The sequence below is a fragment of the Ursus maritimus genome, unplaced genomic scaffold (assembly GCF_017311325.1).
Source record: "Ursus maritimus isolate PB19 unplaced genomic scaffold, ASM1731132v1 scaffold_29, whole genome shotgun sequence".
In the NCBI taxonomy this organism is placed as follows: domain Eukaryota; kingdom Metazoa; phylum Chordata; class Mammalia; order Carnivora; family Ursidae; genus Ursus; species Ursus maritimus.
In genome coordinates this window covers 25,994,612-26,012,104 of record NW_024425452.1, presented here as the reverse complement: position 1 = coordinate 26,012,104, position 17,493 = coordinate 25,994,612, and the positions used below count along the sequence as shown (strand labels likewise).

The 17,493-nt window shown below is 41.5% G+C and overlaps 1 protein-coding gene across 1 annotated transcript in view; it reads right to left on the bottom strand.

Annotated features, from left to right (window-relative positions):
• Positions 1-12,184, bottom strand: part of CD109 (CD109 molecule) — a 128,599-nt gene extending 116,415 nt beyond the window's left edge. Inside the window, exons 1-2 of the mRNA XM_040643674.1 lie at positions 12,105-12,184; positions 10,826-10,998 (exon numbers count right to left, since the gene is read on the bottom strand). Coding sequence (XP_040499608.1) covers positions 10,826-10,998; positions 12,105-12,178 — 247 coding nt within the window. The 5' untranslated portion in view covers positions 12,179-12,184. The remainder of the gene's footprint in view (positions 1-10,825; positions 10,999-12,104) is intronic.
• Between the last annotated feature and the right edge of the window lie 5,309 nt (positions 12,185-17,493).

Here is a 17,493-nt window from a genome sequence, read left to right as displayed (position 1 = left end):
CTGCCTCTCCTTATTTACAAACACCTCAATAAACATGAGTTTCATAAATAACATTTTGTTCCATTTAAACCACTGAGCATCAATAGGTCAAACAAAATCCGCTAAAAGTAAAATAAATACAATGGTACAGCATAAACTAAACGTTAGGTTCAATACATGTGAAAAACCAAGAGTCAAACAAGGCTCTGGGCTACTGAATGTCCAGGGCACTTATGATGGCAGGGTTGGCAATTTATGGCCCACGGGCCAGAGAGCCCCACCTACTTTCTTACAGTTTGTGAGCTAAAAATGGTTTTGCATTTTTATATAGCTGGGAAAAGAAAAAGAATAATATTTCATGACACATGAAAATTATATGAACTCCAAATTCAGGGCCCAGAAAGTTCCATGAGCACACTCATTGACTATGCACTGTCTCTATAGCTACCTCGCTGCTACAAAGACAAACAACAAAAACCATAAGGCAGCAGAACCTACCATGTTTACCATCTGGCCTTTTATAGGAAAAGTTTACTGTCCCCTATGGTATGGTGCTCTTTTTAGAGAGATCTCCTCCTTTCTCAAAGGATAAGGAATAAGGTTGAAGGCCTGCTTGAGTCACATTCAAACTGCCATCAATGGAGATCTGGTCTGATGCCACAGCTGGAGCTCACAGGGCGGTATCAGTAATAACACGTGTCACTCGGAAATGCTACGGACGACACAGCTGACATTCCCCAGTGCTTACTACGTGCCAGACAATATGATAAATGTTCTAAAGCAGTACACCAAGAAAAAAAGGAAAAGAAATGGATAAAATTAATTTGAATAACATAGTTTATTTAATCCAATATACCCAAAACATTACCCTTGAAGGTGTAATCAATATTAAAAATTTACAAGTTTAAAAAGAGTTCAGCTTTGTTGCATTTTTTGGTATTAAGTATTCAAAATCCAGTGTGTATTTTTTACTTGCAGCCCATCTCCATTTGTACAAGCCACATTTCAAGCACTCAAAACCCACAGGTGGCTCATGGCTACCAGACTGCACAGAGCAGCTCTGAAGCACTGTCTCATTTAATACTCAGACAGACGCTCTAAGGTAGGTACTATTATTATTATTATTATTGCCATCATACAAATGAAGAAACTGAGATTAGATGAAATGAAGTGACTTGCCCAAGGACACTTCAGTAGTAAGAGATAGCGCTAAGGGTTCGACACCAATGTGGTTCTAGAGCCCCCAGTCTGACCCACTGTGCCTCCCAAACCGCACAGATCAGACCTGGCTATTACTTTCAAAATATTAGTCCAAACAAAATCTCATGTTCCCTCCCTGCCCCTCCTCTGTAGCTTAGTGCGTTCTCATGGTAGTATTTGAACACACCCACTCTTCGACCTTTTCTCTCTCATCATGCTGTGATTACCTCAAGCCCCCATGCAGCCCTGTAGAAGTTGAAGAAGTCTTCAACCCAACAGGCTCCTTTGTAGCATTCAGACCACACTCCCCATTCCCATGCGCAGGGAAGACACAGCGAATCCATCTACTCTCTATTCTGGTGAACCCAGACTTGACCTTGACACCACCAACACACACTCCAAGCAGCCTCTACCATCAACTTGAGATGGCACATGAAATGAAACCTACTTTGCATCCCTGTGAGGAGCCAAACATTTGCACCACCCAATACTGTGCCATATACAATGTGATGCCTAATAAATATTTGGAATTCTCAAAATAGTAATGGCCTGTCTCAACTATATTTATGAGAAGATTTAACAAGATTTCAGTGAAATTTAAATTTATAATACTAAATCATTTCTACCAGCTTCATTTTCATAAATATAAATTCCCAACATTGCCCTACCAAAAGGAAGCTACCAAGTACTCTTAAGAGAATGTAATTCCCTGTTTATTTCTAAGCTCTTTACCATTCTGGTTTTTAGATTAATTCAGGAGTCATTTCTTCAAAACTAAAGACCCAGGGACCTTCCCACTACTCCCCACCCAACTCCCTCCACCAAATTTTCTTTGGCCAATTTTACCCTCACCCTGGCAAGGGAAGAAAGTCAAGTCATGGAATCTTCCTAAGAGAAATGAAGAACAGAAGAGACAAAGCCAGACCAGAACCCACTATAATTTCCTTCTCCTCAAGTTCTGTCATTGCACCTTTGGTCTGATGATCATCTTAGCCCAGACCAAGAGATAATAAATTACAATTCCACTTCTTACTCACACTGACAATCTCATGGCAATAATAAAATACCCACCCAATGCCTTTGGGCTTCAAGTGAAGCATACTACCACATAAATACCCCTTTCCCTTCTCTATTCTCCTGTGTTCCTTCCCTTGATCCCAATACAAGTATCGGCCCTTGCATTCCAACATTCCACAATCCAGCAGGGACCCATTTGGACACCACCAGGGAATATCTCCAATTCTGTGTTTCTCTCTCCAATGGACCACTACTTGTAATATATATCCCCACTCCCTATAAAGAGATGATCAGACATGTACATTTTAGAGGCAGGTAAATAACTATTGCAAAGTTTCCCTTAAACTGTATTCCAATTTTATTCTTTATCTCAAGTTTATACCTCAAAATATTTCTTTCCTTATTCATTCTCTTCAATCTCTTTCTTGCATCAAAACAAAAAGTACACTTTTTTTTTTTTTAAGGATTAATCCACTTACCTATGCTCCTAATTTGGATCCCACCACTTCTTATCCATGAATTATCTACCCCTTCCTTTTGCATCAACCACTTTCACCTCTCTACTGGGCATTTTAAGAGAACATCTACCTCTCTCCTTTCAACTGTCAAACTTCAGTAAAGAGTAGTCTACACCCTTATGTATTCTCACTACCCATTTATTACTTAAAACTTGGCTTTTGCTCCCAACATTCAACTTAAAACCATTCACTTAAGGATCACCAATGTCCTTTTCTCTGTCTTCATCTTCTCTTCTCTGACCCTCTGGGACACTGAGTACTACCAAAACTTTCCTTCTTGTAACTTTCTTCCCTTGGCTTCTGAAACATCTCACCATCTTCAATCTACCCCTGTCTCTGGCTGCTCATCTTTTGTCCATTTCATTGATTTCTTTTCTTTCATCCAAGCTTCTGTCAACCGTCTTGCTCCATAAGCTTTGTCTCTCTTGCACATCTCCTGCATTCCCACCAAGACTTCGAGTATTGTCTGCCTCTGTGTAAACAATGCCTTAAACTCTCTCCCTAGCTACATTTTCAAAATTATCTGCTGTACATCTCCACCTGGATGTCTCCCCAAACTTACATCTAAAGCAAAATGTAGCATCTTTTCAGAAAACAGACACACAAACCTCTATCCCCTCCATGGCTGCCACTCCCAGCCATCAGCTCTTTCCTCCGGCACACCCTCCCCTCCCCTAGTATGTGAAATAACTGTTCCCACTAAATGCCAAATATATCAGCAGGAGTGGAACACGTATGAGTGGACATTTGTATAGCTCTGGATGTAAAAGGTAACAGCACCAGGCACAGGGTCACACACAAGAAACGCTATTTACAAACCACACTGAATTTTTTATACAAACAAAAAGCAAAAACTCTTCAGCCTTCTGCACTCTAAATCTTATATGTTATCCTTCTGGAATCTCTGAGCCTTTTCTAATCCTTTCTTCCTTTTATTCCCCACCTGTCCCCATTCATCCACAATCACATACAACAAATAATCAAGAAATAATAAATTAATGAGGAAAAGGTCATTGGGCAAACAACTAGTTTCAGCATTGTAAAGCCCTCTTAACAACAAAAAGGATCAAACAGTAACCCAGCCCAAATTCTTGCAGGATCTGATTTCTATTTCCACCACAACCCCTCAGTGAGTCACTGTCCCAGTGACTCATTTCGTGTTAGAAAAGGAGCAGCACATGTTTAACTTGGAGTTTAAAGAATCAGTATGTTCATTTTCAGCTTCACTCAATCACTGATTCATAATCAAACCCCAAAATACGATTATCCATCGCTTAAAATGAACAACCACGCTTAGGATTGGGGGCTGCTTGAAAGCAAATACAGAAGTCTGGGAGGGGACTTCTCTCAGCTGCCATGAATCATCATAGACTTGCAAAGGCACGCCTCTCACTCTCAGGCTTTCCAGCACTCGGTCAGGAGCCATTCATGAGATAGTAAAGAGTAGTTGTTCTCATTTTAATGTGGTTAAGAATCACTTGTGATGACTGCCTGAAATAAAATGTAGATTCCTAGATCTTACCCATGTCTTGAAGGGGTGGCCACGAGTCTGCACTTTATTGAAGATTTTATTTTTAGGTAATCTCTACACTCAATGTGGGGCTCGAACTCACAACCCTGAGATCAGGAGTCGCATGCTTCCTGACTGAGCCAGCCAGGCACCCTGAGTCTGTGCTTTTAATCAGCACAACTCACACAGTGAGAAACCCAGCAAAAGAATTTAGTGTTAGAAAGACCTATGAGGCTCCTGGCCCCACCCACGCCCCATGAAGAACCATTAGTCCATAAAGAGCAACTCCACCTTGAGCTGAAATAAGAAACTTGCACAAATATGCAGGTAAGCATTTTAAAACTCCTTAGTTAGCCTTATTTTCTTCCATATCAGAAAAATCAACATTTGCAAATATATCCTAGGTCTTAACACACAGTTCTCCATATGTTAGGAAAGTTTCCTAGAGTATAATGGAAACAGCACTGGACTGCAAATCTGGGGACGTGTGAGGTTTTCAGCTCTGCTACCAGTAAGTGATTTCACCTTGGGCAAATCATCAAACACCAGGCCTCAGTCTCCTCAGCCATAAATTAGGCGACTGAATTGGCTTATCTCTGAGGTCCCATCCAGATCCAAAATCCTTAAGACTCCAAGAAAATTATGGGGAGAGCTAGCACTGCACTGTGATTCTTCAGCTCCAGATTCGATTTCATTAGGTCCAGGACTAAATCACCACAATCAAACATGACAATAATTTTAGAGGAAGATGACCAATACAACATTGTATCAATATCCCAAAGTAAGACAAACAGAAAACTATGTCATGCTCTTCCAGTCAGTCTCAACCTGCAAATTCAGAACCAATAGAACCAACTTCACTCTTTACCTCGTTAACTCTGGAAAATTATTATTTTTTCCTCTCTTAGCCTCAGTTTCTTCATCTCTAAAATGAAGATAATAGCGCCTTCCTCACAAGGTTACTGAAGTTAAGAATTGCACATTAAGGGGCGCCTGGGTGGCACAGTCGTTAAGCGTCTGTCTTCGGCTCAGGGCGTGATCCCAGCGTTCTGGGATCGAGCCCCACATCAGGCTCTTCCACTAGGAGCCTGCTTCTTCCTCTCCCACTCCCCCTGCTTGTGTTCCCTCTCTCGCTGGCTGTCTCTGTCAAATAAATAAATAAAATCTTTAAAAAAAAAAAAAAAGAATTGTGCATTAAGTCCCTGGCACAATAAGGAAACTCAGTATTTAATATGTTAAATCCCCTCCCAGCCCCTCCTAGTGATGTGCCTTTTATAGAGTTCCCAGTACACGATCACCCCAACTGATGATTAATAATTGCCTCCGTCATGATTGTTGCTATTCTTTTCTAATAACAACAGCTACCATTTTCCTGAATAATTCCTATGTGTTAAGTGCTTTAAACATGTTACCTCGCTTAATCTTCACAATAACCATGTAATTGCATAAGGCAGGAACCACTATTCTCCAGATAATAAAACTGAAGCCTGGTGAGATCATGACTGCCCACAGTCACACAACCACTAATGGAAGGACAATCAGGTAGCCTGGCTTCAGAGCCCAACCACATCACGATTATCTTCCGGCCCCACCTACTTGTGTGTTTGTAAGTGTGTGTGTGTGTGTGTGTGTGTGTGTGTGTGTGTATCTCACGCACAATAGCAAAGACATGTGAATGAAGAGTCCACACCCTTTAAAAATAATTCTCATTAACTACAAGCTCAGACTGAGTTCTACTGGCAAAGCTGCCTGTGAAAACCTGCCCTGGGAGACCCGCCCACACGCTACACTAATTAATCTACTCTCATAAAAACCATGGGACTGATTTTGATCTACAAGCCATGAAATATATGTTCAGGAGCTTTGTTTCCACCAGAAAGCCATCCAAACTGAATCGGGTGATTTTTTTTTTTAAGTTTTTCAGCTAATAGCTCAAACTTAAGAAACACTGATTTCCCACCCTTACTGGATTAAGATGGAAAATAAAATACCCCTTCATCAATGTGAGAAAGACAGAAAGACAATAAAGGACGAAGAAGAATTTTTCACTCTTAAAAAACAGAAAGTAAACACCCCATTAATGCTTCAACATTTTAAAGCAAAAGGAAAAAGCAATTATTAAAGGATACAGATACACTCATAGAGTACATCTCATGCCAATACCTCAGTGGGAAGATGGAAGTCGGCTTGGCACAATAAACAAATAAATGTATTTACTGTATTAATAAATGTATTAAATAAATGTATTAATAAATAAATGTATCCCAACCAGCAGGCACTCACCACGAGATGCCTGCCCCGCAGAGCACTCACGGCTTCAGCTAACATTTTGTTTTGGTTTTTTCCCTTTCTTTCTTTTTTTTTTTTAACTTTATTTATTTATTTGTCGGGGGTGGTGGAGAGAGAATACAAGCAGGGAGAGTGGCAGGCAGAGGGAGAAGCAGGCTCCCTGCTAGAAGGGAGCCCAATGTGGGACTGGATCCCAGGACGCGAGCCAAAAGCAGATGCTTAACTGACTGAGCCACCCAGGCACCCCCTTGGTTTTTTCTTCAATCAGGTTTATGTGAACCAGCCACAATGAATTCATTAATGAGGGGAAAGGGTGCATTCATTATTATTTGAGGCAAATCTCACTCAAGAGAAACACTGAAAGTTTATACATGAACATTTCAAATTATAGAAAGAGGAGGGGAATAAAGCAGAAATAATGATATCAGGGGCGCCTGGGTGGCACAGTGGTTAAGCGTCTGCCTTCGGCTCAGGGCGTGATCCCGGCGTTGTGGGATCGAGCCCCACATCAGGCTCCTCCGCTATGAGCCTGCTTCTTCCTCTCCTACTCCCCCTGCTTGTGTTCCCTCTCTCGCTGGCTGTCTCTATCTCTGTCGAATAAAAAAATAAAATCTTTTAAAAAAATAATAATAATGATATCAAGGACGTCAAAAATAATTCAATCATTCCATATGCCTTCACAGATGAGAAGATAGTTCTCACTTGTGACCCATGAATTCAAACGTTCTTAAACTTTTTTTCTTTGATCTAGCATGGAACTCCAGGGTGACATCTCACTAATGGAAAAGATAAAAACCAAGAAGGGAAGAAATAAGGGGACAGACTCACCCTCTACCCAACATGCAGTCTGATTTGATTTCAAATGCCAAAAGCGACTCCATCTTCTTACCTCTGGTAATTACTACCTGCTGAACTTTTAACATGTTTTGTCAATTATGACCACTTAACTATTTTATACAACAGAAGACTATGGACCTAGCTCTATTCACTATAAAGGGGATGATGGTATGGGTGATGATGGTGATGGTGGCAATGAGGGTGATGGTGGTGGTGGTGGTGGGGTTAGTGGTGGTAATGGCAAGCACACTTCAGTGTCTGAATCTCACCACTGAAGAGGCATTAATATACCTTTAAAGAATGCCACAAAGTTTAGTAGAAACAGTTTTTCTAAAGGGCTACTGTTCACCCCAAAAACCTCATAACTGATCCCCAATAAATGGGGACTTCATATATTTAAAAATGAATTAACTATAATGTAATCAGTGCTGCTGGCGTCAAGGATGGAAATGTAAATAAAATCTTCCCTATATCTGTCAAACAAATAAATGAACTCTTCCTTGAGGACATGCCATACGTTTCCGTCTTTTTTCTTTTTTTTAATTTATTTATATTTTTCCATTTTTTTTTTATTTTAATTCCGGTGTGGTTAATAAATAGTGTTATACTAGTTTCAGGTGTACAATATAGTGATTCAGCATTTCCATACATTACTCAGTGCTCATCAAGATAAGTGTACTCTTAATCCCCTTCTCCAATTTCTCCCATCCCTTTTTTAAAGTATATTCTGCAATTTGAATCCTTTTGCTATAACCATTTCTTTTTTTTTTTTTTAAAGATTTTATTTATTTATTTGACAGAGAGAGAGACAGCCAGTGAGAGAGGGAACACAAGCAGGGGGAGTGGGAGAGGAAGAAGCAGGCTCCCAGCAGAGGAGCCTGATGTGGGGGGCTCAATCCCAGACCGCCGGGATCGCGCCCTGAGCCGAAGGCAGACGCTTAACAACTGAGCCGCCCAGGCGCCCCTATAACCATTTCTGACACAAATTAAGCTACCAATGCATTCTGGTTACGGTGAAACACTGCTCAGCTTCTAAAAAGACCCGGACCGTTAGAAACAGCCACTCAGAAATAATACCCCTCTATACCCAGCTTTGCTGGAAGATGAATCTTTATTAGAACCAACCTTTTCTTGGAAGCCCCCATAAAAAAGTAATGAATAAATCAGACTTAAAATGTATTTGTGTTTATGTGGCAAGGGAGATAAAAATGAAACCTGGGAGAATCTCTGAATTTAGAAGATCCATTGATTTAGAATGCTCATTTGTCTACATACTGCTGCAACTGGAGAAGTCAGATTTTTTTTTAAATGTCTTGGTCCTTCAGTCCTAACATTACATGAAGCATCTGCTTTGAGAACAATGACTCACAGCCTCTGATAACAGAGTAACATTCTCCTTTGAAAGAGAGAGAGTGCTCTTAGCCATGGCATTTTCAATGACACTATATGTCAATAGAGTCAAAAAACAGCCCCTGAAAGAAGTACATTTTCTCTTCCTCTTTTTCAAAGATTCATTCTGCTCTCAGGATAGTGTTATCTGACCCAGTCTCGAGCACTTTAGCCTTCCCAGAGACATACAACCAACTCTCTTCCCAAAAGAAAAATCTAAGAAAAAAGTTTTAAAATGAGCCACAGCCCCCCCACCTCCACTGCAGTGTTGGTACTATTTGCAGAAAAAAGAAAAGAGACTGATAAAGGAGATTGCAGGAAAGATAATGCAGTAGAAATTCTAACATGAGAGTATACAAACATCTGAGCAAAGCCCAAATATTTATCAAAATCATCCACGTTATTCAGGACCTCTACATTGCAGTAAAACTGCCACACTAGTAGAGCCAAAATGATAATGCCTAGTGAATAAATAATGAATGTGGAACTACATTAAGTATTGTCTGCTCTGACTTAGTATTTCAATATTTTCTTTAGCCATTATCATAAGACTAGGTCATTCATTTTCAGAAATAATAGTTCAATAACAAAAGCAGAAGTCTACCCTCATATAAAAGGAAATTATGCATCCTGCATCTTCTTCTTCAGTATTACTACTTATAATATTAAGAGCTGGTGTTGAGTTCCTCATAGGTGCTGGATACTAACTTTCACTTTATACCTGCTCTGGAAAGTAAGTTTCATTATCCCCATTTTACAGGTGAGGAAATTGAGGCTCAGAACAGTTACACAACCACATAAGATCATACAACTGGTGCTAAGACAATCTCAGATTTGAAGCACTAATCTGTATTTCCTCTCCAGGGAAACAAGGCCTTGCATTTTCCTGACAGAACTCCTATGAAAGACAAAGTGGCTTGGCCCCCATACACAACACCTCTTCCTGACTTCTACCCCAAACTTACCCCCCTAGTCAGTCAACCTCCAGTGGAGGAAAAAAACCACAGATATAGATAAACTGATTTTATCTCCTTTCATGATGGTGTTAATTTCTCTATGTTGGTAGAGGATAAACATTTATAAAGTGAACTATTGTGGAATCCCTTCCACCCTTCATTATGTGTTCTTAAATTAATTTTTTCAGATAACTCTTAACATTATAGGCATTTATGCCTCAATCTCTGCCCTCTGACTAAACATCTAAACAAGCTTCTAGTTAACTGTGTTCATAGTTAGGTGGTGGAATTATGGGTCATCTTGGTTTATTTCCTTTACTTCCAGGATGTAAGCACCAAGTATATACTACTTTTGCAGTTAGAAAAAAAAATACAATAAATGTTCATTTTAATGGAAAAAAAGCTTAAGTATTTACCCCTAAAATTATTTTTCCCTTCATATTAAAAAAGAAGATATTCATCGATCCAATTTAATCCTAAACCAGATTAGAATCCAAATTTAAGAGAGATGGGTTCTTTTATAAATGACTCCCACATTTATATCCTTTTCTTCCTGTACTTTAAAAATTAAGAAATATTCCATAAAACTGAACTTTAACACTGTGTAGCTCTTTTCCTTTCCACAGGCCTACTTAGTAAAATCCTTAGCACTCAATAAATATAAAAAAACATGGTTACATATGGTTTATGTAAACTATATATAAATATAGTTCTGCCTCAGACTGTTGACCTTGCCCATCTCCCCCTCTCGGCAGTCACTGGCCTACATTTCCCAGCCTCCTTTGCAGCTAAATGTGGCCATCAGAAGAGGAGCAGAAGTGATATGAGCCACTACTAGACCTATCCCATAGAAACCTCCCACATGAGAAACTCCATGCTCTTCCCCTTCAGACTTGGAAGCCACATGTTGATGGTGAGGGAGCCACAAAGTGGAAGGAACCTGGGCCTCTGAATCTCCACTTGGGAGGCCACTGGGAACACCATTTTGGACTCTACGTGAACAAAAATTAAAAGTGTACTACATAAAACACTGCACTCAGGTGTTTCTGTTACCCTACCTAACACATGGCTTTATTAACATATTCTAGTTATTACTACAGAAGGGTAAGACTTCGTGCTGTTTATCTTACCTTTTTCAAAGACTCCTTCCGCTTCCAGGACAGAGACAGTGAGGTTGGCTGCCATCTTGACCAACTCCGCCTTCACAGTGACCTGGGAGGGGCTGTGTTCCAGAAGCTCCACCCCAACAGTCACATTTCCTCCAGGCCTGACGATCCCTGGGGCTGTCACCAGAAACCTAGGCCTAAAGAGTTCCCGAGAAGAGAAAAACACAGTTTCTTATCTTTACATCTCCATTCCTTTCCGATCCCCAAATTTCATAGATAGTGAGATACACTCTCCATACTGTGCCATTTGCAATTGTTTCAATTATTCTAATATTGCCCCACTGCTCCATTTAGCAACTGCACTGAAACGCTATTGAAACAAGAATTCCCATAAATCAATCTTAATGCAGTAATTCGTGCACCACTAGAGGAGAGCATGTGTTATTATTTCCATTTTATAAACCACAAACAGCACACGATAAGCCTCAGTGTAAATGGCTTACACTGGGGCGTGCAAAAGTAATTGGCAACGTACAAGCCTCTAAACTTCTCCTTTACAGACAACCTCATCCCAGCGTGATTTTTTTCTTGGCTTAAACACACACACACACACACACACACACACACACACGCATTTTGCGGTTTTTATTCAAACCTTCACCCATGGGCATCTGCCCCAGAAAACATCATCTAACAAATACCACTGGTTGAAATATACCATGGGAAATGAAACGCCCAGTGGTAAAATGTCCAGGTGGAGCAGCGCATGAAAGTCAGCAAAGCAGCACTTTCTCGGCCCAAGTCAAGGGTAAAGGCTTGGCTGCAAAAACCCGTAGGAGTGGGGCACTTTCCATTCATGTGGGTGTCTCATTAGTTATCTTCCTACAGTGTCTGCACCCGAACCACTTCACCTCAGCCACACCTTGCCAACGGCGAAGCTGAGAGACCTAGTTTGGGGAAAAAATACATCACACGCCTTGGAGAAAAGAAGGCACGCTCTTTGGGAGAAAAAAAAAAAAAAGATGTTGAGGGAAAAGCAGAGGCAACGTGTACTAAAACTAAAACGACTCTCTAGAAAGCCGTTGCGGCCAGAAAGACGCTTCAACAACTTCCACCGGCGGAGAAAGTAACTGTCCCACGGAGAACCCAGCGGCAGCGACAGACGGTCTAGCCTCCAGGCCGGTGCCCGGCTGGGGAGTGCGCCGCGCGGCGGGTTCCCAGCCGCGGCCGCACAGCCGCCGCCCCCTCCGCCCGCCGGGCCGCCCGCCCCGCGCCCGCCCGGCGCCCGCGCCCGCGCTCCTACCCGGGGGCCGCGGCCAGCACCGCGCTCCACACGCACACGAGGTGGGCGGCGGTCAGGAACGCCCAGCCCCGCATCTTGGCCGCGTCTGCCTGGGCCACCGTCCGCTCCTGGGGAAATTCGCGGGCGCCGCGGGGTGTGTCTTTCCACCTCCTCCCCGCTTTTTTTTTCCCCTGACTCTGGAGTTTAGCAATCTGAAATGGGCGCGCCTAAAAGCGGAGTGAGAAGTCTAAATTGAGACAGGACTTGGTGGCTCCACCCCTCCCACCGGCATCACAATGGCGCTTCTCGCTGCTCCGGCCGGCACCGAAAATCCAGGGGGGGTCAGAGAGCGGGCTCTAAATGCGGTCCAGCCCAACCTGGCCCCGGCATCCCTGCTCCCCGCGGAGAACACAGGGCGCCCACTTCCCCAGCCCACCGGGTTCCTCGGGCTGTTTACACTAGCGCTCTACCAGCGATGCCCAGAGTGAATAAACAGGCCCATCCTTGTGAGGAGAAATTCAGAGCAGCTATGCGAAGTGGAAAAAAATCAATCATTGTCCCCCAGACTATGAGTCATAATTTTAGAGAAATGGCAAACACACACACATGCACACACACTGAAGCCAAACCAAGGTATTTGCTGGGGAGTTGTTTAATGTATATGAAAGGACAGGAGAAAAACTATTTTTACTTAAAACACAAATTAAGGTATTTTGTTTGCCTCTCCAGGAAAATGTTGTGGTTTCTCAGTTGAAAAAAACAAAGCAAGGAAGGAATTCTGGCACACGCAAAAGTTAGGTGTTGCTACTTGGAACTGTGAGAAGCAATTATCTGGGGAGATGCTTTACATTTTTGGCTGTCTCTAAACACGTTTGCTACGGACAGTATTCTTTAGACCTGTAAAGCTGGGAGAAATTTGTAGAAACACAAGTAGGATTGGGGTGGCTCTCCTGTCCCAGCAGGACGGGAGCCGTGGTGCCACAGTTCCGGAGCGCCAGCTCCTCACCACCCCGGCTTCTCAACAGCTCCTTCTCCAGTTCTTTGGCACTGGCACCATCTCCAGATGTCTCAGGTTTCACCATGACTACACCATAAAAGCAGAGAACTGCCAGAAACTGTTGGAAAACAGGCACATTCAGTCCCTGACAACTTAAAGTTTCTAATTCTAATTCGTGGAGAAAAGTTTTAGATGGTGACTTTTTCCTGTGGGGCAAAATGCAAAAGGAAAAGAGGTCAGCAAAGGGATGTCACGTGACAAAGCTATGTGCTAAATAAGGGAGAAAGTAGCACCTAGACAAACTGTGGTTTTTGGAGTCCAGGAACTTGCTTTCCTCCCTTTCCTGTTCCACCCATTTTCACCCTGCCGAACAGCTCGCAGAGGTCCCTTATGCCCCTATGTCTTCTACAGGCAGCCTATCTTTAGTGGCTGGCTTCCTGTGCAGGCAGGGCTTGAGGATAGTGCAAAGTGTCTGAGTGGATCCTTGGGTACAGATCCTGTCCCTGACACAACTATTACTGCTGATCCAGTCTCCTTACCTCTGTTGTTCAGAGCGGAGGACCAGGGGCAAGTGTGAGCCAAGCCTGGAGGTCTAAACAAGTGCTTCTCAAACTCCAGCATGTATGAGAATCACATCAGAATGCAAACATTGTTTCTGGGATGGGGACTGAGATTCTACTTTACTTCAGTATACAGGGGGTCAAAGAAGGTCTACAGGTAAAGGCAATTTGGGGGCACACTGATTTAAAAGGGAAGTTGGGAACATGGAGAAAATTCTTCTCAAGCTTCACAAAGTTGGATCAATAAATTCAGGTTTATTCTAGAGGTAAGCAAATGTCAGAGGACTCCAAATGTTGCATTCCAAGAAGACCTATGGAAAAGTTTAGAATAACCTATTTTATAAAATTAAATCTATGCAGATCTTAAATTTATGTACCTCTCTGTTTATTTCTTCCTTCTCCCAATACACACTTGTTGCAAAACTTAACCATGTAGAAATTTAGCCATGTAGATTTGCATGGAGATGAAGCTACTACATGCCTGGTATACAGTTACTCAATAAAAATTTGTTAAAAGGATTAGTAAAAATGTTCATCTCAGAGGCTTTTTAAGAAAATTTTTTTTTATTAAGTGATCTCCACACCCAACATGGGGCTGGAACTCACGACCCCAAGATTAAGAGTCGGATGCTCTACCACCTGAACCAGCCAGGCACCCCTCAGTCTTTTTTTAATTAAGAAAAATTGAAAATAGTCTGAGATTAACAATAAGAGATTGGATTAAATAAATTACGGTATATCCATGCAACAGAATACTGTGAAGTAATTAAAAATTATGTTCTTGAATTGGAGACTAATTATCTAGAGATAAATATTCATGATATGCAGTTGGGGGGATAGAGAATCTGTTTTATAAAACAGAATTTAAATATGATTACTTTTTTATAAAAATCAAGTGTATTTCTGTATACATATACGTGGTAGATATATGCACTGAGAAAGCGTTGAAGGTTGCTCACCAAAATGTTGTCTATATCCTGGTGATTACCTGAATCTGCCAAGTTTTCTATAATGAATATAAACACCATTTTCATTTATGAAGAAAACAACCAAATGGTACAGTTTTACTAAGAGGTCTATAAGGTAGCATCTTAGAAACTTTTTTTACATAAAATTCATGAATTTCAATACTAAAAAAATTATGAGTGTTCCTCCCATGAAAACCGAAAGGCCTTTGGCTTAAGAACTCCCCCCAGTTCCCGTGTCCCTCCTGACCTGTCTTTAGGGTGTGTTTCAACAAGAAAGCAGAACCACTATGAGACTGATCCTACCCAATCATGGCAGCCAGTGGAGCAGCCACGGCCTCTGCGTGAACCTAAAGTCGCTCAAAGTCAGGCAGGGGGAGAAGAGCTAACTGTGGACAAGAACAAGGAGACATGAGGGAGAACTGGAACCCATGTCTCTCTTACCTCCTCCTACTTTGTTGTCTTGGGTAACCAGCGAGAGAAGCTGCTATCTTTCACCAAGGGCTGCATATGCACCTCGCCCAGAATTCAGAAAAGCTCAAGGAGGAGATCTTCTAAGAATTGGAGGAGCGCAGGCCTCACTGCCAGCCCGCACCCACAAAGTAAGCTAGCAGATCAGTAACAATGAGGGCCAGTGGCTCACCTGCGGAGCACCTTGCACTGACCTTCAGAGAGTAAACAATATGGCTTCCGCTTCACTGCTGGCTTCCAAGTTCACACAAAATGTCTCTTGGGCCAACACCAACTCAGAACCATACAGGGAGGGAAATTCTGAGACATTTAGCTCCGTCTTAGATAAGCTGCCATAGTACAAAGCTACTAAAGTTTGTGCCTCATCAACTTGACGTCTATATATACCCTTTTTAACCATATTTTAACCATATTTAACTTATAAAAAAAAAAACAGAAAAACAGAAAAATCATGCTTTCGCCTACAATTTTCTCTCATACAACCAAACACAACCTAACCCTCTCTCTAAAAGGGGATACAAAGTTCCTTTAACTGTCTTTGGACTTTGTTCATGCCTCTTCTAGCTGAATCACATTCTTCCTTTGAGATCCTAGAACTTCAATGCCAAGGTATAAGGTTAACTACTAGTAAAATGGTAGAAGAATGAGAGGGAGAAAAAAATATTGGTTAATAATGTATACAAATGTATTTATATAAAAACAAGATGGAAATGCAAATAACTAGTACAGTCCTCATTTCTGCTACTGGTCACATGGAAGTAGATGGTATTTATAACTACCTTTTTCCACCTATTTCTCTGCCCTCAGTTCTTTGCATGGGTCTTTGTATGGGGAGGTGACCCAGATCTTTATTTCTGAAGGGTGTGGGCCATTAGCAGTTCTCCCCGTATTGTATTGTTATTTCCTATTGACTTTAATCACGGAACCCGGGAAAAGAACTAAGAGATGCCCTGGTATATCTTCTGCATTCCAGAAATACTTCTTATTTTTCCTGCGGAGTGGCAACTCCTTGACAAAATCAGGCTCATTCACTCACTCCTGCCATTAGAGTAACCTCTTCTTTGGCTATTGATTCACTGGCATGAGGAGCCCCAAGTGACCAGGTGGATATCTCAACTGCCAGTCTGAACGGCAACATTGCAGTGTCCCTCCTGGAAGCGTTGCTGTCTTGGAAACCGAGACCTCTGCACTAGCAGAGCCCAATGCCGCTCTGGAATGGGAAACGAAACTTTCAGTGGTGGATCACTAGGGGTAAGAGAGGAGCCACTCATTCCGCCCCTTTATTCTCAGTGAAGCTGCCTTTGGGAGAAACATTAGTTGCTGATTTAGAACATATACCACATCCTAGAGCTTATTGTTTGATTTTTACACAAATTTGTAACATTTCAGAAATATTATATTTGAAATTAGTGTCAACTTACATTCATCATCTATTTGAGAACTACTTCAATAGACTCCTGCACAGAACACCAGAATATTCCCTGAGAATCTTTTTTAACCCAAGAGCAGAAGGAGAAATTCCCTGTCCACTGGAATACAAGGAATGATATTGAAATTAACAAGAAATAATAATATTCCTTGGAATAATAAGAATAAGACTTATCCTTAACTTTCTGTATGACAGTCCAGAATTTAAAATTAGAGCTCTATGTCCAACCAAACTATCAAACAAGAGTGAACATAGAATAAAAATATTTTCAGAAATGGAATGGCTCAGGAACTTTGCCTTCCACAAATTCTTTTTAGGAAGTTACTTTAGGAGGACATATTTAGCAAATCAATGAAAAAAAGCCAAGACAAAAGATGTAAGAATCAGGAAAAAGTATATATAACCCCAGAGAGCAATGAAGAAAGAAGTTTTAACCGGAAGAAGAATTCCAAGAATAAGGCCTCAAGGGGAAAAAGGGGATCTTAATAGAATAAACATGATGGAAAACTGGGGGGGGGGGGGGGGGGGGTGAAGACTGCAACAACGTAAAGTAATGCAATAAAAGGGAAGGGGAATTAGATACTCAGGAAAAGAACGCTGAATAAAAAAGGAAGTAGAGCCATAACTCATCAGTTGGCTCTGCCATAAACAATAATTACCTAATTATGTTGATGTAGGAATGGTTCATTGATTTATAACTTAGAAAATTAAACTCATTAAAGGGAAAGAATTAAGCTTTATTCTGCTTTTCCTGTATGAACTGTATCACTGGGTAACCAAAGAGTAGATATGAAGAAATTTCTCCTTACAGAAGTTTTCCAGCTAATAAATGTAAAATGATTGTTAGAAAAGCACCATATCACAGTCCTTAGGAATCAACAGATCTAGACCAGTGCTGCCCAGGAGAACTTTCTGTGATGATAGAAATGCTTTATATCTTCCCTAAAGCCACGAGCAACACGAGGCTCTGAGTATTGTTGACATGTGG